A 24282-nucleotide genomic window follows, 5' to 3' on the forward strand; every position below is an offset into this window, starting at 1 on the left:
GTTCCTCAGCTCTTATGTGATCTCAGAAGTGACCTAAGAAGGAAGGAGCTTAAAGAGTCTGCCAAAATGGATCCTTCTTGGAAACAGCAGCTGAAGCAGACTCAGTACTTCTTTTCTCTGCTGAGTGTAATGAATAGGATAAAAAAGGAAGCCAGAGAGATTTCTGACATGATTATTTTCTGATATTAGGTTTTTTCTGAAGCTCCTGTCACTTTTGATAGCTTTTCAATTGCCCAAAGTAGATGTGATTTAACTTGATGTTATAATATTAGTACTGTCTGCTGTGTAGAATGAAACACTAAAGATATCCAAAGAGAAGGTAATTATAGGGAGTATTTATGTTTGAAGAGTCAATCCTTAAGGTTTCAAGGCTAATTAGTTCCTTATAAGAAACTTCTGAGTGAGAAAACTCATGGTGGCACTAGCAGGAAACACCAAATTTACTTGAGAGAGCAAGCAGAATTTGTCTGGCATGTTGGTATGTCAAATCCCACAAGGCTGGATTATGTCTTTCCTTCCTTTATCCCAAATTGTGAACAGGCCCAGTGACACCAGACCAGCTTGTGTCCTGAGCTAGCTCACACCTGGAGCTCTCTCACCATTCTGTTCCTGGGTTTACCAAGCACTGAAGCCCAGCATCTTCCCAGAAGCAGGGATCTGAAGTTCAGGAATTAATTTGTGTGCAGACATCTCCATCCCCTTGGTCAGCTCAGACAAAAAGAGGTTCAGGCCCAAGGAAACTCAGGCCCCACATGGATTTAAGCTTGGAAATTGCAGAGGAAAGCAGCTCTGAAATATTTGTGTGCAGACTGACAGCTTGTATCCCAGGCTCTGGGACAGAAATCACCAGCAGAGCTCCCAGAGCTCAGAGTGAAAATTCCGTTCTGCATGCACAGAGACCAGGCACTTCTCATCTGACACAGGGAAGATCTGATGATTTTTCTCAGGTTGTTGTTGTTGTTGTTTTGTTTTGTTTTGTTTTGTTTTTTGTTTGGTTTGGTGTGGTTTGTTTTTTTGGTGTTTTTTTGGGTTTTTTTTTTTGTGTGTTTGGTTTGTTTGTGGGTTTTTGTTTTGGGTTTTGATGTTTGGTTTTTTTTAAGGCCATATTTCAATCATACTCAGTCATTTTCCCTCCAGTTAAAACCCAACTGTTAATTGTAGGTGTTTCATCTTGGTGAGGTTGTGAAGCTGGAGCCAGCTTCAGTGGAAATCCCACACAGCACACAAAGACTCTGCTGCAGTCTGTCATTTATCGCCTGAATGGAAAGAGTAACAGCCCAACACAAATATTTGGACTTCTCTTTGTTCCTGGCAGGGCTCTTGAAGCACACACACACGAGCAGATTGTGCTTGGTTTTGTGAGGATGGGTGAAGCAAAAGAGAGACAGAGCTGGGTATGAGCCAAATCAGCACACACGAGAGGCAGAGGCTGCTCCAGGGCTGTGCCCAGGTGTGCAGGGCTGGAGCAGCAGCACAGGGAGTTTTATCACAGCAGGATGAGTGAATTCCTGGAGCCTTATCAGGGTGTACATCAAGGATGGTTGTTGATTATGAAGAACAGCACAGGGCAGAATCTCCCACGGGTAAATCCTCTGTCTGTGGGGCTGTGAGCAGAACTGAATCAAACACCAAAAGATATAGATCTATTGCTCCAGATCTGAGCAAAAATCCAGACCTGGACCTTCTTCAAAACTGCTCCAGCCTTGTTACATCCCACTTGACCAGAGCAAACCTTTAACCAGATAAACAGCACATTCAAAAGAACAGCATTTTCATGTCCTTATTTCAGAGCAAGGGCAAGACCACTGGAAAGCTCAGCAATTCTGGCTGCACAACCACACAGGTATGATGTCCTACCACTCTCACATCTGCTGCAAGTCCAAATCCACAGCTGTGGTAGGGCCAGCTTGTCTCTGGAAGCAGTTACAGAGTGCTCACCTCGTGTTTGGTGCTCTGGAAACTCGTGCAAGCTGTTGCCCCACCCTCAGAAAGCACAGGAGCAGGAGATCAGAGCCACAGGAGCAGGAGATCAGAGCCACAGGAGCAGGAGATCAGAGCCCTCCACCGCCCGCAGAGCAGGAGGCCACGAGCAGACCTGGTTTCACTGATAACAATAGCACAATTTACACAGCCCCTGGAAAAACAAACGGTCTGTTGGTTGATATGCCTGATTCCTTGGCTGATGGCCCAAAGAGGGAAGCTTGGGAGCACTGAGGAAAGGATTCAGAAGACAGGCCTTGAGTCAAACATTCACCACAGAAGTTTGTGAGCAGGGACCTGTACTTGCCCCAGGATGAGCTGAGTTGCTCCTGGGAAGGCACTGCCTCCCCAGCTGGCTGCTGCTCCATTTTCCCTCCTGCTGCTGGATTTCACCAGCAGTCACAAGGGGCTGCTTGTCTCCAGTTTGGAATATGAGTCCCTAGTGACATAACTTGTAATCCATATAAAAGGCAATATTAGAATGGACTTCTGATATTTCTCCTACTGTTCACCCTGCCCTAATCCAGCATGGTTTGCCAAATACTAAACAATAATAACTACTGCATTTAGGCCTTTCTTCTGACATTAAAAAGAATTTAATCTGCTCTGCAATCGTGGCTCCAAGAAGTAAGAAGTGAAGGAAAGTCCAATAGCAACACTCTCTTTGCTGCTCTGTGCATAGCAATGGGCTCAACCAGGCACAGCAGCTACACAAACTGTTCTGCTGCAGTGCTGGGAACACCCAAAATATCTGACTTCAGAAGTTCAGTGCTATGTTGGGTATTCCTGATGCATGTTAGAATTATTCCTTAACATTTACCACAGCTCTTCACATCCCTCTGTGCCAGCATGCTTCAGAGCTGGGTTCAGGTAAGGTGGCTGCAGGCGGAGAACAATGCAGCACTTTCTCTCTGCAATCTTCCACTCGGGTACAGCCCTGGAGCTCCCCTGGGCACACCTGCCTGGCCCAGCCCAAACAAACCTGAGATAGTGAGGGCAGGAGCACACTCAGCTCTGCCTGGCAGTGCAGCCTGCTGGCAGCTCTTTGCTTCTTCACCCTCAGAGACACAGACAGGAAAGTGGGGAGCAGAGTGGAAGTAAAACTCAACACTTGTTTTGCAAGGCTCAGGACAGCATGAGAGCCCTTCCTATGTTTTGGGAGCAGAGCAGCAGGGATGCTGCTTCAGAGCTGGTAAAGCAGCCCCTGCAGGTGTTGGTCAAGCTCGTTTCTCTTGGCAGCCTCGTGCAGGGACCAAAGGAAACAGGAATTGCTGAAGGATCAGCAATCTCTTGGCAGCACTTCCCAAGTCAGCCTGTACCAGTCTTCAGACACCCATGGAAGGAGATGTATTACCCAAATGGCTTTGCCCAGGATCTGCAGAGGTGCCAGCTCACCCAACTGCAGCCACCTCCTCCTGCCCATGCCAAAGGCTCCGGTAGGAGAGGGCAAAGCACAAAGATCTGCACCAGCTCCCAGCAGGGTGGACAGCAGCAAATAAACAGACAGATGGCCTTTGGCAGCATGGTAAAAAGCATTTCAGTTTCCTAAGGAGAAACAGCTCCTGCTGTGGGCGCTGGAGCAGCACTGGGACCATCCCCCTCTGCACCAAGCACTGACACCAGCTCTGCTGCGCATCTCAGCGGGGCACTGACAGATGAGCTGCTGTGACAGAGCCCAAGTTGTTCCATCACGTCACTGCTACCTTGTGTGACCCAGGGGGTAGCAATAACAGCCAGGCTCCACTACATCATCCTGCCAGAATGAAACTATTTAGAGACAGGTTCCAAGGGCAGCCATGAGCTTGCTTCCCTGGCAGGCTCACTGGGCCAAGAGCTTTGAGAGGCAGGGCCCATCTGTACCCCTGAAGGAGGTGAAGGCCAGTAGGGACATGACTTCCTTCATTCCTATAAATGCAGGAGGTGCCAAATGTTTGGAATGTGCTTTGTAGAGCAGGATTAGCGTGGGTCCTGCAAAGCTCTACTCGCCCGAGCACGGATTTTGCTTAGAGGGTTTCCAATCTCACTTGTTTATCCTGGTTGTGCATGATAATGAAGGTGTTCCAGAGTCAAGAGAGAGATGGAGGAAGTGCATTCCTGATGAGCTGCTCCCTCTCTTCCAGTAGAGGACTCAACAGCCTACACAAGGCATTCTTTTTTGTGAGGGCTGGGGCTAAGCTTAGGCTTGAGAGAGCCTAAGAGCCTACAGCTCCAGGAGCAGTGGCAGTGGGAAAGCCATGCCAAGGCCATCCCAGCAGGGCCCCAGCATTGCTGCTCCTACATCTTTGTGATCTGAACCAGCAGCACTGGTGATGGGCTTAGTCTGAGCTCAGTCTCTGGGCTGAGGTGAGACTGCTGTGAGTGTTTGCTTGAGCAATCCAGAGAACATGGAGCTGGGAATTCCAGGCCATGATTGAACCAATGCCTTAGGTCTGTTTAGTTTGTGCCTGTGAGAACTGGGATTTGGGCTGGAAAGGTGTTGTTGGGAACAAAGGACAGAGTAAATTTCCTCTCTGTGCAGTGAAGGACTGAGGAGAGGGAATATTTATAAACTATATCAATATTTCACCCAAACTGGGGGGGGAGCAGTGATGTCCATGTTGTCCTACAGAACTGCTTCAGTTATGGATTAGAGAGAGAGAGAAGGGAAACTACGTTTTATTTTCGTGCCATTTTTCCCAGACAGAAGTGGGACATCATCTTGCCCCTCCCCAGAGCTCTCCAGGCACATGGGAGTAGCTCAGTGCTGGCCCAGTTCCCTGAGAGATAAAAACATTTGAGAGGTTTAAGTGCTACTAACAACTCTATTGTCTCTTAACTGCAAAGATTCAGTCCTACAGACCCAGACTGATGGGACAAAAAGGGAGTTTTTCCATATGGGTTTGTCCAAAGAAACACTTTCAGCTCCCTTGCTTTCGGAGCCCAGCTCCAGCCTGCAGTTTCTTGTTCCTGTGCATGTTGATGGTTTGCAGTTTCTGAGCACGAATTTCGCTTGCAAGCGCTGCCCAGGAGCTCATTTGTGCTTTGCAGTAGCGCTGTGAGTCACCAGGTGCCACCAGCGAGGCATCTCAGGCACTGCTCATGTGCCCGCCGCTCGGATTCCACCCACAAAATTCAATATACCCGAGGATTGCTCCCAGACAAAAGCTGCCAGGACAGAGAGGACTTGGGGCTTCACCTCCCCAGGACAGCCTGTCACCGGAGACACTGGGGCTGCCTGCTTTCCTTCCTATGGAAAGGAGCTGGCATTGCTGCCATTCTCTGCCTGGATCCCATTGCTGGAATTTCAATTCCACCTCCAAAACTGCATATATCCAAGGACCGCTCCCACACGAGAGACGTGGTGCTGGGGAACAGGCAGAAGTGCTCTGAAATGGAGGGGAACCCTTTGATTTAAGCCCTTAAAATGATGAAAAGGGGTGAGTTTTCTTCAATTTAACCTCTTAAAATGAGGGGAAAGGAGGGGTCTACCTTCATTTAAATCAGCCCTCATGCTGTCACATCCAGTGCAGTAAGCATGCTTCCTCAATATCTCATTATCTTCTGAACTAAACTGTACTGTCAGCACGTATTCTTTATCATTCTCCTAAGTGATAACAGGTTTTAGCTCCTGCAGCAAAATTAAAGCATAGAACTTTTGCCAATGACCCCATGGCCTTGAGCTTTGAAGCAGAAATGCTCGTAAAACAATAAACACCTACCCCCCTTTCAGAAAAACTTGACTATTAATGTGAAGGAGTTGCAGCGACTATCTCCCCTTCAATCTTTTCCTGGATTGGAGATGACCTCTGAAATGGAGCATTTCATTCAATTTGTTTTGCTTCAGTAATTTACAACAAACCTTTGAACAGTGAGAATCTTGTTTATTTCTGGACACCCGTTTCCATTGAAGGCTTTTCCCAGACTAGCACAGGGACTACCACAATCAGCCGTCCAGAATCATCTGGACAAAATATGAAATTCATTGGCTTGGATGTTTCTTTCTTCATTCTTTCCACCCTCATTGCTCTTTGGAATGCAGGTAAGTGATTTTCAAACATTTTGCTGCTTTTAACTGCAAACTTTTTTGACTTCTCTACTTCAGAATAAGAAATTCTACTTCAGGTAAGAAATTGTTGATACCAAAGACACACAGGCCAGCTTTTACCTGCATGGTTTCATTTTCAGTCTCTTCCTCTGTAATTTCCAGCAGGCCAGTGGATCTCTTCTGTAAGTAAACAGACAATCTGGAGAATGGAGCAAATATATTTCAAGACAGAGAAAAATTTTCTAGCTTCCCATAATGAACAAGTGCTTTTACTTCCCTTCTTTGCATTTTCCTGTGCTTGTTCTTCACCACCTACCTTGATCCCTGCATTTCTTTTTGCTTGTGTCCTCCCAAATAATCAATCCTCCAACTTTTCATAATTGGTTCCAATTTTGCAAGGTCCATGTCCAAGTTTAGAATTTCTGATGCTTACCTAGATCATCTCAGCACTGCATGGTATTCTTGATATAGTTCCCAAGCAGTGTTGTCCTTGCAAGATTCCACTTCCCAAAAGGTCCTCAGTGCTCCCAGCTGTCTCTGCAGCTTGTTCATCCCCCCTTAAATGTCTGCTATTTTTGACAATGTTACTGTAATGTCTTGTCTTCTTCTCACTGTTTTATTTGTTGAGTAGTTTCCCATGTGGTGTCCAGTAATTACTGACAGTCTGTAAGCCAAGAGCCTGCTCACCTGTCTGTGTACCTGCCTTGTTAAGGCCAGACTCAAGTGAAATGCACAAAACAAAAACTTTTAAGTAGCTCTTAATAAACTTGTGTTGGAGTCCATTTCATTGCTGATGTTAACTTTCCCCTGTTCTGATATGTTTAAGACTTATTCTCAAAAATAGATGTAATTAGTGGCACTCACTGAGGGGCTGCTCTGGAGATTTATCTGTCTTATCTGTCTATTACATGTAAAAATACCCATGGAATTAATGAAATTATATACTGTCTGGGAGGTAAATAAATGTATTTTGCTATTCAAAATGGAGCAACCTTAATATGCAGTTGATTACAACCTTCACCTAAATACACTCCTAAACTAACATAACCAGGCTATTTTATTTACTTACAGCAGTCCTTTGGGTGATGTACTTGTGCTTCAGAGAACATCTAGAAGAGTTCAATAACATTCCTGACTGGCTTTTTTTTCTTCCTTTAACAAGGAGCTCAAGACTCTTGTGCACAGCGATGTGGGGAGCTGCTTGGTACCTGTTCTTGCCAGGTGACATGCCAGTCCTTGGGGACATGCTGTCCTGATTATAAGGAATTCTGTCTTCAAATTTCTCCATACTCAGGATCTCTTATGGGAGGCAAAGACTTTTTGATTAACAACACAGCTTTTGATCCCTCTTCTGTGCTAAAATGCAGGTGGGCCATGATTTTATATTCCTCTGCCAAAGGGAGGCAAAACTTTATAATCTCACTCTCCAACAATAGGCAATTACCACAAAACAAGACCAGTCTATACAGGAGTGAAAACTTCGTAAAGTTGTTAGAATCCTGAAAAGTACAAAAGTTCTGCTCACTCTCACCCTCAAGGGTACCTGTTGACTGTATTTCTACACAGGATTGGTTTTTTTAGGTTGAGTTATTGTGTGGTACAATCATGACTCTGCTCATTCTTCCCTTAACATATTAAAACAGTGACTTTTTGAAAAGAGTTTCCTTTCAGGGCACTTGACTGTCAATATTTCTTTAGTGTTTCCCTTTGTGGGAAAGAAGTATTTATTTCTTAATCTGAATGAGAAAACAGCAAGACAGAAATGTAGGTAGGACAGCTGATGTTTTTCCTGTAAGAGAAAGCTGTGCATCCCAAATGTGTCAGCCTATATCACACTTAGGTGCACGTGGCACATGCAATACATACAGTACACTGAATTTTGATGACCCGGATGTTGTGCTATTATTTCCACAGAAGGTTCTGAGTGAGAATTTGGAGTCCTTCCCATCTGGGTAGCAGTACCTGAACAGGTTTTCTATTCTTTATTTGGAAAACCTTTGACCAAAGGCATTCATTCTGTAGAACACAAGTGTGTGCCTGCAGAGTTACATAATTATAGCCAAGGCAAATTCCAGTGCAGAAAAGCAAAGGTACTATTTCCTGGCAGGCCCCAGCTCCCTCTGATACGTGGAGTAGATATTCAGTCCCAATATATCAGGCTTGAAGAATCACAGGTGGGGTTATCCCCTAGGACTCTGGGCAAGAGCCCTAACTAGAAGCAAATGGTTAAATAACAAGCAGTGCCTTCTGAGTTAACCTTTGCAACAGAAAATCTAGAAGAGCATGAAATTACTTTTAAGTGCCCTCACAGGACTTACCAGGGGAAAAAAAAAAACAAACCAGAAATTTGCAATTACTGCATCATGGTTGCTGTTAGCCACCCTGTAATCCTACTAATGCTATAATGTTATTTTCCTCTTCCTGTTGCCCCTTTGTTGCTAATTTATCATGTCTCACTCCCCCAGTGAGTTAAATTAAACAGTAAGTTGAAGGTTTGTGGATTGCTGTATATTTGTGCAGTTCACAGCAGAATTCACATTGATGTAATGAGCAGATTTTCCCAGTTTATATTCCCTGCTACAAGCAAAACAGCCCCAGACTTGAAATGATCCACACATGACAAAAGGTTGCTTGTTGAAGCACATTCAGAATTTTCCTTCTATCTGTGCTGACACTGAAAAGTGTTTTCAACATCTACAGGTTCAAGAAGCAAATCAGAACCAGTGGCTATATTGACAAGGATGGAAAAGCCCACTGCATCTCCCCATTGCTTTATGAGACTGGTTTCATCCCTTTTGAAATTTCTACAGATGCTGGGGCAACGTTTCCCTACTCTGGAACTTGGTTATCAGGTTACTTATATCTACAGCATCCCTCTCCCTCTTCTTCCTATATTCTTCCTCCATGCATGCAAGATTACAGAAGTCTTTTCCTTTTGATCAGTTTTTTTTTTCCTTAACAGGCCTCAGAAAAGGAAGTCTCACTAGCCTCATGTTAATTCATCTTTTGAGAGATGAACTTGCACAGCAATTGAGTAGCAGCAGCAGCATTAACTGATAAAAAGTCCTGCTTAAAAATGAGGTTGACCAAAACAGCTCCCACTTCATCCCTACTTCTATCCCTTTTTGTTCCCTCTTCAAATAATTGCATTGTGGTGTTGCATTCTAAGGACTGCAAGTATTAGTAAGCATTGCATTCTCTCAGCTTCAGCCTATTCTTTTCATGCCATGCATCCCATGCTGTGTAAAACATACCCAGGAGAAATCCTGCTAAATTTTAAATGATAGAGTAGCACTTTCTCAGGACTCTGCAAAGCCAAAATGTCATTAGCCCTCTTTTTCTGCTCTGCAATGCAGTACATCACAGCAAAGTTTCAGATGAAGAAAAATGCACATTGGTAAATGAGACAAAATGGCAATACTATGGCACCTCCAACACTGGTGGAAACTTAACTCTTACCTGGACACACCAGACACTTGCAGCAACCCACGTCAACATAGAAGTCTGGGGATACCAGGAAACAGGTAAAGTGACCCTTTTCCTGCAAGCATTTATCACACACATAACTTCTGTTCAGAGCTCTGCACAGCTTGTGACCACTTTCACTGACACCTGCAAGTATAAATAACTGATGACAGTAATGTCAGCTTTTCCTTTTGATTTACATATGGGTGGAGACATCTAATTTCAATCTTGTGGCCATTGCTCTTTTCCAGCATCCAAAACCCTTTTCTTCCTCTATCTGACAGGTGACAGTTATTCAGAAAACTGGAGGGGTGAATGGAAATACCTTTATACTTTGGCAAGAGAAACCCCCAATACAGGGAAATATTCTTTCATTCCTGTACCTGCTGAAGGAAATTACAGTACTTGGGACTATGGAATTTTGAGAATTATACCCAGCAACTATTTTGATGGGCAGAGGCAAGTGCATCACAACAACAACAACATAATAACAATAATAACAATAACAATAATAATAATGATGATAATAATAGCTACCTTATAAGCTGTTGTCTCCTTTGGCATTCCAAAACTGAGACTCAGGCTCCATTTAATGGGAAAAAATGGGGAGAAAACTGGAAGGTCAAAAGTGAGAAAGACTCATGGGTCAACATAAAGACAGTTTACTAAGTAAAGAGGAGCATGGAGGAAGAATCATAAAGTCTACCTCGAGCAGACTGATGCACAGTCAGTCACAGTAAGGGCTGTTTTAGAAAAACACTCCTGCAGTTTTATTGATGGACATGCTGGTCGAGGGCATGGAATATCCCTTTGGTCAGTTTGGGTTGGCTGTCACAGCTGTGCTCCCTCCTGGCCTTCTCCCTGGGGCCAGCATGAGACACAGAGAAGACCTTGACACCATGCCAGCAGGAGATAAAACACTGGTGTGTTATCAGCACTGTCTTGGTCACAAATCTAAAACGTGTCTGCTGTGAAGAAAATTACTCCAGCCAAGCCCATGCTGTCATCTGCTGATTTTTTTGTTTTGTCACAACTGTGGAGGAGTCCCTAATTGTAGAACTTCAGTCACTGCAGCCACAGGCCTTCCTCTTCTATTTTGTGTGCAGGTTTTTTGCATTCCTTCAAATTTTATGCCCATTTTCTTTTATTTCATTGCATATTTCCCCATGATTTTTGGTGAACTACCTGTGTAAGTGCTCCATGGATATTCCTTCATAATTCTTCCATATCTGCAGGTTTGATGTAGATAGTGTAGACTCTGTGAGCATATTAATGCCAACTCTTCAGTGTTACAACATATTGCTAAAATGTCAGAATCTCTTTGAGCATTTAGGAGTTGCTACCCAGACAATGATAACCTTTTCTCCTTCTAGAGGGTTTTTTATTATACTTTGTTAAGATTTTTTTTTCATGGGGAAAAGCAGAGTGCTTTGGAACATTTCAAGGATTCTGAATGGTTTCTGTAGCCATTAGTCCTGATATTGCTGGGGTGCAGGTGTTATGTTTTGTTAAAGAATCCAGATATTCTTCATTCTGGCCTAATGAAATTGCAATGTCAAAAGGCATGAATGCAAAACCTTCCTCTAAAAGGATCCATGTAAGTCAGAATCATGATTCTAAAATAGATTCTGATTACTGCATACTTGCTGCATGCTGTCCTGTCACCTCCTGAGTTTGGAAAATTTTGATTTGCCATAACTTTTTGAAGGAAAAAGAAAGCAGTGGGCTTTGCAATGAAATAACTTAAAAGTCAAAAGATGCTTTTTAATTATAATTAGCAATTGAGCCACAGTGCTACTGTCAAAATAGTGCTTGTTCAATCAGATCTATTTTTTGTTTCTCTTCCCCCCCACCCCCAGCAACATTCCATCAATCTGGAGCTCAGACCATGCATTGGCTTGGCACCTTGAGAAAGCCTTCAGAAATGACCCAAAAGCATGGGCAACTGCAAAATGTATGGAATGGGACAGAAAGGAAGAGTTGCTTCCAAACTTCCTGGAAGAGATTATAGACTGCCCTTGCACCTTGGCACAGGCAAGAGCTGACACTGGCAGGTTCCACGTAAGTTATTACTTGATCCCTCTGGCTTATTTCAATTCCAGGTGGAAGCTTAAGGAGTGCCAAACTCCACACACACCCCTGTTCCCTCTCTAAACATCATTACAAAGAAATTAAGTTACATTTAAATTTGCCCAAGTAGCATATCAAATGGCAGAGGTAAATACAGCTTGTCTAGGTAGTATGAATAAAAGTGCCTATAGAATAGGAGATGGAAATGACATTCAAACAGGGAATTAAAACAGTAGTTCCAATAGCAGACTGTAAACACTCTGTGGAGCTGGGAGCAGGGATGGCTTCTTTGAGATCCTACAAAATCACAGTCTGTGTTTGAAGATGATATTCCATGCTGTGACAAACTATTTCTGCCTAGTTCATCACACTTTGCTGCAAACCCTTCTGCCTTATACTTCAGAGCTCAAGCCCAGAGCTGTAATCCATTATTTCCTTTATCCTGCTTCCTTCCTCCTTCTCAGCTTCACTGTTATCAAGGAACTGACAAAAGCCAAGAAATCAATTGCCATTCAGTCTACACTTTCACTTACTCTGCTGATCTGAGGACCAGATGAGAGTGACTTTGTCTCCTATTTATGGGACCAAATGGTGGCATGTGTTTATGCATTAAAAAAAAAAAAAAAGGTTTAGGTAAACATTGTTACTATTCTAGTTATGAAACTCCAAACATGATGTATAAAACCTTGTGAAGATAAAGAATAGATCTACTGCCTCTGTCTAAGAACACAGAATAAACATTTACTCTGTTGTGTCTGTGTTTGTTGTACACTTACACTTGAATCCCATCTGGCTGCATTTGTTCTTCAAGGTCTGTTGTAACAGACTACAAAATGTTCAGGTCAGACATGTTGCTCCAGACACTTGAGTATTAAATTCACTATTTTTCCTATCATTCCACGCTATTCAACACAACCTTAAGCAGTTCATGTCAACTTAACACACATGCCAGATACAAAGGGTGGGAACAGAATGTAAGAACAGAAAGGACAATGAGGAAAGAACCCCATTAAGTGTGAACATTGATCTTTTTCAGACAGATTATGGCTGTGATATTGAAAAGGGGAGCGTGTGTACTTATCATCCTGGTGCTGTGCATTGTGTAAGAGCTATTCAAGCCAGGTAAAGTACATTTTTAAACTGCATTTTTTTGATTAATCCTTTTACCCCAGAGACAGCAGCATCACAGAATCAGGGCTGAAGTCTAACTGTACATCAGATAGAGTTTGGCAAACGAAATATTCAGCTGTATCCGTAAAAAGTCAGTAAGCAGCCCCTAAATAGAAACGGACCCCACAGAGCTAAATGATGGTTTTCTTGCTGCTTTTCTCAATCAGTCCCCAGTATGGGGCTGGCCAGCAGTGCTGCTATGACTCCACGGGAACCCAAATCCTCACGCGCGACTCCACCGGAGGCAGCACACCTGATCGAGGACATGACTGGGGGTCAGCACCTTTCTTGAAGCCTCCTCGGATACCTGGCTTTTCCCACTGGCTTTATGATGTTATCAGCTTCTATTACTGCTGCCTGTGGTCTGAGAATTGTGACTTCTATATGAAAAGGCGGCCCTCTAGTGACTGCAGGACGTACCGCCCTCCCCGAGCTGGTAAGGGCTCCAGACTTTCCTTATGGGGTGTAGATTTTTCATACAGTCTTGGCTTTTAGAATATTTCTATATGTGTATATATGAGTTGACAATGATGAGGGTACAATGTCCTGTGGAAAAATTCTATGGAAGGTTTCTATTGATCTATCACTTACAAAATCTGTATATGTTTTTTAATTGTGCTGCAAGATTTTCTGCGGTTGAGCATCTCGCTCACCCCTGGAACCTAAATAGTCAAAGCATAGTAGTCAATGTCCACGGCTTTATATCATCAGTGTGGACTTCTTGAGAAAAAAAGGTGGCTAGAGATGGTTAGTGACAGGTAGAAAGTAGCTAGAAAAGCTATTATGATGAGAAATATTCATATCAAATAAGAAAGTTTTACAATTTACAATGCGTCTGGTTTTCTCTCACTTGCTTTTAACTCAGTCATCAAATCTTGCCATACCTCTGTTGCTACCACATTTTGCCTTCTATGAGGTGTCCAGCAGGACTTGGCCTCCCACAAAGAAGTGCAAAGAGGCAGTGGTTTGCATCAGGAAAAAAGGAGAAAACTGTAGAGGGCCTTGCATTAGGTAGTTAGGGGTCATGAATGGGTGGTCTGGCTGCTTAAAGAAACCCCATCAAAAGTATTGGCAGAAGCAGAGTTTGAATTTGTGAAAATACAACTTTACAACTTGATGGCAAGGTGCATTGTATTAGTTACTATACAGATTAAAGCATACAAAAGAAGGTAAATTAGAAGCAACTTGGAGCAATTTACATGGAAGTTGGAAATGCAAAAGGGGATAAGGGTGCAAAGGGTATGGATGCAAAGATAAGGCAATAGCCCTGTATTCATGTCCAAATCTCCCCATATATTGCATGTGACACAGACTTCTAGCCTCTTTCCTTTCTCATGAACTTGAGGAGTAACAGGTTATGATTTTTGCTTGTTCTTAATTCTCTTTTTGCTTTTAAAAATAGCATCTGCTTTTGGGGATCCTCATTTCTTTACATTTGATGGTCTGAACTTCACCTTCAATGGCCTAGGAGAATACACATTGGTAGAGTCTGATCTCACATCCCTGAGAGTGCAAGGGAGGACACAGCAGGCACACTTTTCCAATGGTAAGTTGATAAGAGAGGAAGCAGAGCTTCTGAACTTCTGAGATTTGCAGAACTGAGATTTGATATTTGCTTGATTTGTACTTAGCAGCAATCCTCCTGTTATCTCTGTCGTCTCTAGTTTTCTTGTTTGGCCATTTGTGAACAGTCACCATTCTGAAGATAATCAGAAAGCAGACATCTTCAGGAAAAACTTCCCAATCGAAGTTTAATTGCTAGTTTTATTGGGTGTGAGTAATGGAAGTGTAAAGTTTTCCACTGTGTTTAAGAGCTCCAAAAAAATTCTTATTTCTCTCCATGCCCATTCTCATCAATAAGGAAACATAAGGCCAGTTCTTGAAATCAGGCAATAGGCACAGCTGCCAGCTGATGCACTTTGATAGCATTGTTGTTTTTTTTTCATTTGGAAGGAACTGGGGCTCAGGGGACAGGCTTGTCTGCAGTGGCCATGCAGGAGAACAGCTCTGATGTGATTGAAGTGCGCTACTCTGAGGATTTGCACCTGGAGGTCCTCCTGAACCAGAGGGTTCTCAGCTTCTCTGAACAAACCTGGATGGACTTGAAAGGTTAGTTATACATATCAGCCTCTCATTCTGATGGAGCCCATGGACAGTTAAAAGTGTCTCTAGGTGCATGCATTTCAACCCTTTTTTCAGCATCCTTTTGTCAAGTGTTCTAACAGGTGGCTCCAGTGTCCATGGTTTCTATGTCCTCTTTCACCTGTTTGTAGAGCAGTGGTTTTCCTCCTCATCCTGAGGACAGTGAATGGAATTAAATCTGTCCTTTACATTCTGCTTTGAGCTTACTGCATCTAATGCAATGAAGCCTAGCAAATGAAATGAAATATAGTGAAATATAAGTAAAATATATGCTAAAATATAACTCCATTTCATATTTACCTCTTTGGAGCTCTCTCAATAGGTCAGATATTATTCCTCTGTTCTTCTGCCAAAAAGACTGAAAAGACAAAAAGAGAAAAAGTTGACTTTTTGTCCAACAGGGCTGTGATTGTTTGATTACTTTTAATGATAATTTGACAAATACTAATCATACATCACTTCCATTTTAACAGTAATCCCCCTATTCAGCAGAGGAGCATTTCTGTGGCTAGCAATCAGTATTCCTCACATGGCTGAAGAGCAGGTGGAAGGCTACACTGACAAGGAGCTGCAGAAGCAGAGATGCAGGGAGGAAAACAAATGAAAAGGACATTGAGGGGGCCTGGAGAAGAAGCCATACTAGGGCGGTGTTGACAAGACAAGGGAGAAGGAGGGGAAAACTGTGCCCACTGACAGTGGTGCTTCCAGCTCACAGGCACTCTCTGATATGAACATCTCATATCTTTAAGCTTCTGGGCTGGGACAGTGGCAGGAGGCATCTTATATCAACAGCGGACATCTCTTTGCTGCCACTCTCTAGCAGCCATCTAATCACAACTTAGTGAAGGTGTGGCTTCCCTTTAAATGCTTCTCAGAGTGCAGCTCAGAGTGGAGGGGAGGAAAAGCTGTATGAAAAATGGTTAAAACTGATGATTTAAACTGATGCTAAAAATTTTTTCACTGTGGATAATTAGCTATTTTGTCCTCTTCCTCTCGTTATAGGTCTCTTTCTCTATTCTACACCTGATCAGAACATCACAGTGATGTTCTCTTCTGGGTCTGGAGTGCAAATAAGGGGAACTGGAGGATTTCTGACCCTGACAATTCTGCTCCCAGAGGAGTTTACAAATCACACATGGGGTCTCTTTGGAGTAATGAATGGCAATCCAGAGGATGACTACACCTTCAAGAATAAAACCACCATGTCAGTTCATGCAAGTCCCCAGCAGGTGTTTGAATTTGGAGCTAGCTGTAAGTAATTTCTATGGTCTATTATTACATTTTCTTTACATATTTAAGACAGCTTATGATTTAAGGACTAGGAAATGAAGTCTGTGCCAAGCAACTAGTACTGGGGGAAGAGAAGGCAGTAAGATAAATATGCCCTCCTCTACCCATATGGGGAGTGAAAACAGAACCATGATGGAGTGTTCAGCACTTTGTTCCTAGATCTCTTCCAGCTCCAGCCACATTTCTGTAGATAAACACCTGGATTAATAGCAGAAGGTGGTCTAGTTGGCAATGTTACATGTGAATCTTTCTTTCTGTCTCTGTCTCTCAAGGGGCAATTGAAAATGGAACTTCTCTCTTTACTTATGACACGGAGTTCTTACTGAACAGTTTTGTTCATGGGGACAAGCACAATGCCTCCTTTCTGCCCGTGTTCTCCCCCCATGAGGACCCTGCTGATCCCCTGCTAGAAGAGATGGTCTCACACTGTGGCTCTGACCCATTCTGCAGATTTGATGTCCTGACCACAAGAAGCCTTCTAGTGGGAAGTTCCACAAGACTTTCCCATCAGAATCACAAGCTGCTGGTAGAACATCTAGAGCCAGGTGATACAATATTCCACAAAACATCATTACAGAATAACAGGATATTCTGAGTGGGAAGGGACCCACTGGGATCATCAAGTCCAAACCTTAAGTGAACAGCCCATAAGGAGCATCACCACAATTATTTCTACAGGGCATCTATGAGGAGGCTTTGCTTAACTGTAGGTTCAGGCACCTATAAATAATCTGATTGTGGGAAATCATCTTTGTATCAGGAAATCTCTGTACTGATAGAATACTTAGGCAAACTCAAAATAAATTTCTTTCCATTTCTTCCACTGTAACACCACAGCATAGAAAATTTATCTTCATTTTATATACATTAAGCTGTCTTCCTTGGACTTCAAAATAAATTTTAAAAGTAGCAGGAAATACTGTCTTTCAGATAGCCTAAAAATCTTTGTTTTTCCATGAGTTGCCACTAAAATGCTGTTTGAATCATTGTAATGGAGGTTTGCTGGTCTAATTCCTAAATACTCTAACCAAATGTGTCTCTTTTATTAGTGATCTCTTGTGGCTGGCTGGATCATCCAACCAATGGAAGAAAGAATAATACTAACTACCTGCTGGGCTCAACCATCAGTTTCACCTGCAATGAGGGCTATGAACTCACAGGAGGGTCACAGGAAAGAACTTGCCAAGTGTCAGGAGCCTGGTCAGGAGACACACCCCAGTGCAGCCCAGTAACAGGTCTGTTGCCTTTTAAATATCACATATTGTCACTGAAAAATCATTATCAAGGACAAGGCAATCTCAGTACACCATGATGGCCCTTGACAAAAGCAACTTCTCTTACTTGGTAAAACATTGGACATGAGATGTCTAAATTTGTAGAAAAACTATTAACCAAATCTAAATAACAGGTGACTTGCGGTGGTTATGTGCATTCTGGTGGAGGTATTAAAGTTGTTGTTTTATCAGTGGGTACAGGTACCTGAAGGGTGGGTGAAAAGGGGATGGAGCCAGGATTTTTGCAGTAGTGCTCAGGGACAAGACAAGAGGCCATAGGCATGCTCTGAAACACAGAAGCTTCCCTCTGAACAAGAGAAACCCCTTTTTTACTGTGATGATGACTGAGCACTGGCACAGCTTGCCCAGAGAAGTTCCAGAGTCTCCCTCCCTGGAGATATTCAGAAGTTGTCAGGTCATGGTCCTGGGCATCTCACTCTGGGTGGTCCTGCTTGAACAGGGGAGTTGGACAAAATGACCCCCAGAGGTCCCATCCCACCTCCACTCTTCTGTGATTCTGTGATTCAAGAGCAGACACAGCCCACACATATTGAACCCTTTCACTCTTTTTTTTCTAAAAGATTATGTTATCTCAAAACATAATTCTATTATTCTACAGCAGTAAAAGTATTGTGAATGATACAATAGTATTTAGTATAAATAACATAGATTTATTCCCCCTCTTGTGTTACTACTAATAGATTATCAGTTAGCCTGGGATTATTGGATTTAGTAGCAGTTTAGTAGCATAGGCTGTCTCTATGATTTACAGAAAACGGCCCAAAATTTTCTTTTTATTCATTCACCACATAGACTCCAAATGTCCTCAAGATGGCAATATTTCAAAGCACCAGGGTGGTGCGAGGCCAGATGGCATGTTGAAGCACTTTCAATGCTGAGTTAATAGCTCCCAAAAGCACTCATCAAATAATTCATACTAACAGATTCTCCATTCTAAGACCTTCTTCCAAAGAAATGTGGAAAGTGCACTTCACATCAGCAACGAATTCCTGTCATGCTGGCACATTTCATCAGCCTCTGCTGCCTGTACCAATTGCTTGTACATTTGCCATGCAGTGAGTTAGTAAATATTTGAACTTAGTAATATTTGTAAGATGAACTGCAGTGAGTTTGGGCAGCAGAAAAATTCACAAAGGCCAGATCTTAAAAAGGCAATGGCAAAACTTTCTGCCAAGCTGAAAGCTAAGAATATTTTTCCACTGCTGCCATCAACCACATACATACTGGATAAGAGCCAGTCAGTCTCAATAAGCAAAACAGATGCTGACATTTACACTAGCAAAAGGGGGACAGAAAGGCAGCCCTGTGAGATCAGAGGAAAGGAGCTGGAAGATATGCAGTGATTACATTCAGAAGGATGGAGACATGACACAGCTTTGTGAATAAGCAAACAAAACCCACAATGTTTTCCAATGCTTTCCTGGAAGGTGACAAAGAGAAACAAGGTGTGAAAGAATTTTATTGATCTTATTACAACAAAGATCTTCCTTACTATTTGATATTTGGTGTTCTAGTTCATTTGCAATGTGAACCAAAATTGATGGTTTCTATTAGCTGCAGGAAGTTGGGAGTATGGCAATGCTGTCCACAGCAGCAGGATACTGACAACACCAACAACTGAGCAACACAATATAAAATACAAATTTCTCCATTCTTTTTTTCTTACTGCTATGCCCTACTAGTGGCATTTATAGCTAGCCTTGTTTCTCCTTCTTCCATAAGGTGTTCTGCTAGATGTCAGTGTTTGTCTGAGAATGCTATTTTATTGACAGGCCCAGGTCTCTACAGAGAAGAGAGGCAATACAGTTCAAAGTTCCTTTCACTAATATCTAAACTTCTCATTTTTTTATAGCATGGACAGCTAGTGCTTGCTTTCCACTAAATACATTTCTGCCTCTGGTCCAAGACACAGCTGAAATCCAGGGCCAGTTTTCCTTGTCTTACTTCTCTATTTGGCTATTTTCTCTACTCTCCATCCCCCAAACCTTCTCTTCTCCAGAACAGAAGAGGTCCTTGTGTTGTCAAAATCTGTTGTTCCTGATGTCAGTTTTCTTTATTGTTTTTCTCTTTACACAGCAGCATGCTGCTGTTTCACCAATATCCATTTTATCAAGTCCTGTGACAAAGACCTTCTTGAAACCAGAAAAATTAATGACAAAACCTGACAAAATTAATGGACAGCCCCTCCCAATTTCTGAGTGCCTGAATGGGTGACCACTGACCTAGCCACTGTGAACAGCAGTCACTTTTTTACTTTGAAAGTGAACTATCAAACACAAACTTTGTCAAATTATTTCTTTCATGCTGGTCAGGAGCACAGGGCCCAGCCCTCTGTTATTCCAAGCTTACAGGTGTATTTCTTTACAAGGCTGCAGTTTTGTGGCACATCAAATTCAAGCTCTGTCTTGCAAATCATCAAGGTTTTTTTAGTTGCTATATGTCTTTTCAAAAGAGAATATTTAAAATAAAGGCATTGGAACCATGAAAATTGGATGGGAAAAGAGGTGGAAACAAGAAAATGTAATGCCAGTTATTTTACAAAATCCATTTCGGTGTTTAGAAACTTCAAATACAAATTATGTTTTTGGGCCTGCATATTGTTGTTTTTGAGTTTTGCTTCCTTGGACTAAAGTTTCCATGGAAATCCTCTGCTAATAATTATTTTGCTATGCTTCTAATTACAATCCCACTGCAAGTCTTGCCAGTACCACTGCAAGCTCTTCACAGAATATCACAAAGAGGAAGAACAAAGAAGCCATCCAGCAAAAGCAAAAAGTAAAATGAGATGTAATATCCAGCTAAAAATCATAAGATAGTGGCAACATAAGTACATACAGTCTTTCTGAGACAGACATTATGGAGATACTAAGGGCAATCTAGTTTTGTTTGTCTTTTGGGTTACTTTCTCCTTTCTCCCCCTCTCCTCTATTCACTTTTAGATTTCCTTTTCCAGTCTCAGGCTCTGTGTAAATGCTGTTCATTTTGAAAAGCTGTCAGAAATCTCATTAGTCTTCTGTGCTTTTTCTAAACACAAAGATTTCACAACAGAGGCAAATCACTACTGGACTAACTTCTTTAGCCAGTGGTGGGTTCTCATCACTTGGCAGAGACTGGGTGCCTCCCAGTGAAGGATGTGTAAAACAAACATTAAGCCTTGTTCAGAAGTTACTGGATGATGGACCAATGCTTGTGAAACAGTTTATGTATCCCATTTCTTTCCTTAAGCTTCATTATAAACTAAATTACCAGCTGAATAATCTGTTCTAGGATCATAGAAGTGTCTGTTCTGCCACTCTGCCATCACTGTGTGCTAGGCTGTGGGTTGGGCGGGTGTGACAAAGTGATGGAAGGAAGGAAGGCTGACAAAAATGCAGCCCTGATGTATTAAGGCTCAGATACAAAATGTAGGAATTTTTGTTTCTCCCAGACAGTTCACTCCACATGCTGCATATCCTAACTTTTAAAAATATTCTTATGTGTCATGGTAATCTGCCACTGCTTAGAAGAATAAGAAAACAAAATGATAATTTTTATTCAAAATTTGTTTCATATCTGGTTTCTTTCTGTCTTTCAGGTGTCCTTGTTAGGCACTCACAGAATCAAGTTGACACTTCTCGTGTTTTAGTGTGTTCAAACTCTCTGATGCAGTTCAATGTACCCACATCAGAGCAGTCACTTCTCTTTTATGTAGATTATTAAGCAGCAAAGGTAGTTTGAAAATTTAATGCCAAAATAGGGGTAAATATTTAAAGTAGTCAAACCATATGGAATAAGGATTGAAAACCATTTCAGTTGGGATTGACAGTTCCATGTCAATATTGCACATGCAAAATGTTGACTACATATTAACCACTAGCCACCCTTTGTGTTAGAAAGCTTTTGCAACCACCTGCCCTAACAGTCAAATGTAGGAATTCTGTGAGTTCCTAATCTTTACCAGTTTCAGAGAATCTGAAAGGATGAAAGGTTGGAAGGGACCTCTGGACATCATTTAGTCCAATCCCACTGCCAAGGGAGGCAGTTCCTCAAATAAAGAGAACAGAAAAATCAGCACAATTTGTACCATTTCAAAAATTGTCATGTGACTGCATTCAAACAGATATGAAGAAATGTGTATAAAAGCCTTCATGGGTTTTTTGTGGTTGGTCTCTTTTTTTCAGGTATCAAACAAGTAATTGTTATTGGCAGTGTATTTGGAATAGTCGGCCTTGCAGTCCTGGGACGTCTGGGTTATTTATGCAGAAAGGAGAGGTAAGACTTAACTGAACTGAAAACACAAATGAACCTCCTAAAGAAATAGCAACTGTTATGACTTTTTAAATAATAATTTAATAACGACAACTGGCAACAAACTGCCAGTGTGCTACAGGTAAAAAAAAAACGCAACTGATGTGTAAACACTGAACAACTGTATGTGAAACTGACTGGTGGGGAAAGAGGGCAGCATAGTGAATGAAAATGGTTTTGCCTAGGAATACTGGTGGACTGAAATGGAGATATGGTGGATTTTCTGAACTTTGTTAGCAACTGTTACAAAATTTTAACCCTTCTCTGTTCCAGTGTCCACAAGTGATAGAATGCCAGATAAAATGGAATTGAAATTGAGTGAACGGAAACAAAATGGGGTTACGGCCCTTGGAAAGAAGACTGTATGTGTGAGGAAGAACTAAATACTTCTGAACCTGTCACAAAAAACCCCACAGTGCCAAGCTAACAGAACACTGCTATTGTTTTTCAGTATTTCATCACTTAAAAATGCTACATTCACTACGAATTCAGCTCAAAGAAATAAGAATGTGGCATACTATGCTGTGATATTAAAATTTATGTGTAAAGCCATGCTACTATATGAAGACCATTTTTTGCTTTCTATATGTGTTACAAAGGCCAAAAGAAATGTAAGCACATTTCCCTCCTCAAAATCAACCTTACAGCTTCATATGGAAGGAGATTTCTGTATGCTAAAAGTGAGATGCATCCACACTGTGTATTGATACAATAGATAAGGCCTACGAACTGTATTTTGATTGTTCCTCTTCAGAATAGCAAATTGTTCTCTGCCTGTATGGGTTGCTATTTGATTACACAGCAGTGTTGTAAAGGGGGTACAAGGATGTACCTTGTACAAAGGATGTTTGCCCTGTTTCTCTTCCTGACAAAGCAACTTTTTAAATGCTTTTTTAACTGTTAGTGTGGGGTTTTTTTTCATGTTGGTTGCTTCTTAGCAAAGCTGTTCTACCATTGCTAAAATGTCTCACGGGCCAAGTAAGGACTTTGTAGAAGTTAGACGACTGCTTGACATTACCACCTTGACACTTTGGTATCTTCAGGTAGATGAAAACAAACAAACAAACCCAAACCAAACCAACCACAAATCCCAAACCCTATCTTCCTGCACGTGCATTTTCAGAAAGCAACGATGCTCCTTTCGGTTGGGGAGCTGCTGTGTTTGTGTTTGCCGCTCTGGGTGTGTGCGCGCTGTAGGCGTGGGTGTCCCCTCATGTCCGTGCCCGCCCGCCAGTGTCCAGCGTCTCTGGGCGTGGAGGGCTCCTGTGGCTGTCTTTGTGGCTGTGTGTTCCTGTCTGTGTGGCTGTCTGTGCGGCTGTGTTCCTGTTTGTGTGGCTGTCTGTGCTGCTGTCTGTGCGGCTGTCCCTGTGCCTCATCCTGCCACCCGCGGCCGGGACAGCGGCCCCCGCCCGGCCTCAGCTCCGCCCGCCTCGGGACGCGGCCTACGGGGGACAGGGCGGCTTCAGCAGCCGCGCTGCTTTCTGCCAGCGCTCCCTCAGCACGGCTCCGCAGCCCGGTCACTTCTGTGGGGCGGCTGGTGCCTTTGCACTTTTAGAACGACGCCCCAAAAGGCAGCGTGCGGCTCTAGCATCACGCCGCCCGCGGAGCCGCTCATGCCCGCGTCCCTCAGAAAGTTTGCGGCGTTCTCTCCCTGTGCCGTGTCCGTCCGTGCCTTCGCGGCTTCAGGAGAGGAGAGCCGGGCTGCACCTGCGCTCGCCCATCGGCTCCCACACCCCCAGAGCGGCCCGGCGGGCGGAGGGCGTGCGCGGGGCAGGGGCAGCGGCCGGCAGCGCCAGGCCACGGGGCTGACGGGCTCTTGCCCGACCTCTTCCGCGGGACACTGGGTACGAGGGGAGTGACGAGAGCGCGGCTTGGGTCGCTGCTGGGATGGAGGAGTCTGTGTGTGTTTGTAGTGAGGCGTCCCGGCTAGCGAGGAGGGCTCGGCGGGGCCAAAGCGCTGCCCCGGGGCGAACACCACCAGCCCGAACCTGTCGGTGTCAGAAGTGGAAGCGGCAGCCCTGCGGTCCCGCGCTGCAGCAGGTTGGGATGTCGGTCTCTATCCTTTCCTGTCACATGGCTGGTAATAGGATCCCTCATCTGCCACTCGGCACCTCGCCGGGGCGCACTTACAGGACACATGCTGTAGGGCCTCCGCTTCCCGCACTTTGCGCTCTTCCCGGCCGCCTGCCACCCCCGGAGAGCCGGGGCTGCCGCCTGCGAGCGCGGCGCGGCCCGGCGGCCGCTGCCTATGGAGCCTCCCGCCCTCGCCGCCGTCCTGGCCTTCTCCGGGCTGGCGCTGAGCTGCTGCCGCGAGCCCGTTCTGTCCGGTGAGTGCCGCTCCGGGGGAGCCGGGAGGGGGGCGCGATCGGGGCTGCTCCCCGAGCTCCTCGCCGGGCTGAGCGGCGAGGCAGCGGGGCAGCCTCTCCCGGAGCTCCGCAGACCCGCAGCCTCCCGCGGAAGGGCTCTGCCGGCCGGCAGCGCCTCTCCGAGGTCGCGACGACGTCCCTTCCTGCTCGGCAGAGCCGTGCCGGGCTCGAAGCTGCTCGTGCGAGCACGCAG

General features: G+C 43.8%; 2 protein-coding genes across 3 annotated transcripts in view; both read left to right on the top strand.

The window, feature by feature from the left end:
* The first annotated feature begins 5454 nt into the window (after positions 1–5454).
* Positions 5455–22276, top strand: SUSD2 (sushi domain containing 2). The gene is made up of 14 exons (XM_041488706.1): positions 5455–5998; positions 7167–7371; positions 8705–8856; positions 9361–9528; positions 9754–9928; positions 11329–11530; positions 12576–12661; positions 12877–13145; positions 14112–14255; positions 14663–14818; positions 15854–16102; positions 16414–16686; positions 17191–17376; positions 21597–22276. The coding sequence occupies exons 1-14, from the start codon at positions 5932–5934 to the stop codon at positions 21689–21691; spliced, it is 2427 nt and encodes an 808-aa protein (XP_041344640.1). The 5' UTR covers positions 5455–5931; the 3' UTR covers positions 21692–22276.
* Positions 22277–23656: 1380 nt separating this feature from the next.
* KREMEN1 (kringle containing transmembrane protein 1) overlaps positions 23657–24282 on the top strand; it is a 30004-nt gene continuing 29378 nt past the window's right edge. The window contains exon 1 of one of the 2 annotated variants that reach the window (XM_041488321.1): positions 23657–24050. In XM_041488321.1, coding sequence (XP_041344255.1) covers positions 23972–24050 — 79 coding nt within the window. In that variant the 5' untranslated portion in view covers positions 23657–23971. The remainder of the gene's footprint in view (positions 24051–24282) is intronic. The other variant, XM_041488320.1, reaches the window with a different exon arrangement.

The sequence above is a fragment of the Pyrgilauda ruficollis genome, unplaced genomic scaffold (assembly GCF_017590135.1).
Source record: "Pyrgilauda ruficollis isolate IOZ18807 unplaced genomic scaffold, ASM1759013v1 scaffold9, whole genome shotgun sequence".
Classification (NCBI taxonomy): Eukaryota; Metazoa; Chordata; class Aves; order Passeriformes; family Passeridae; genus Pyrgilauda; species Pyrgilauda ruficollis.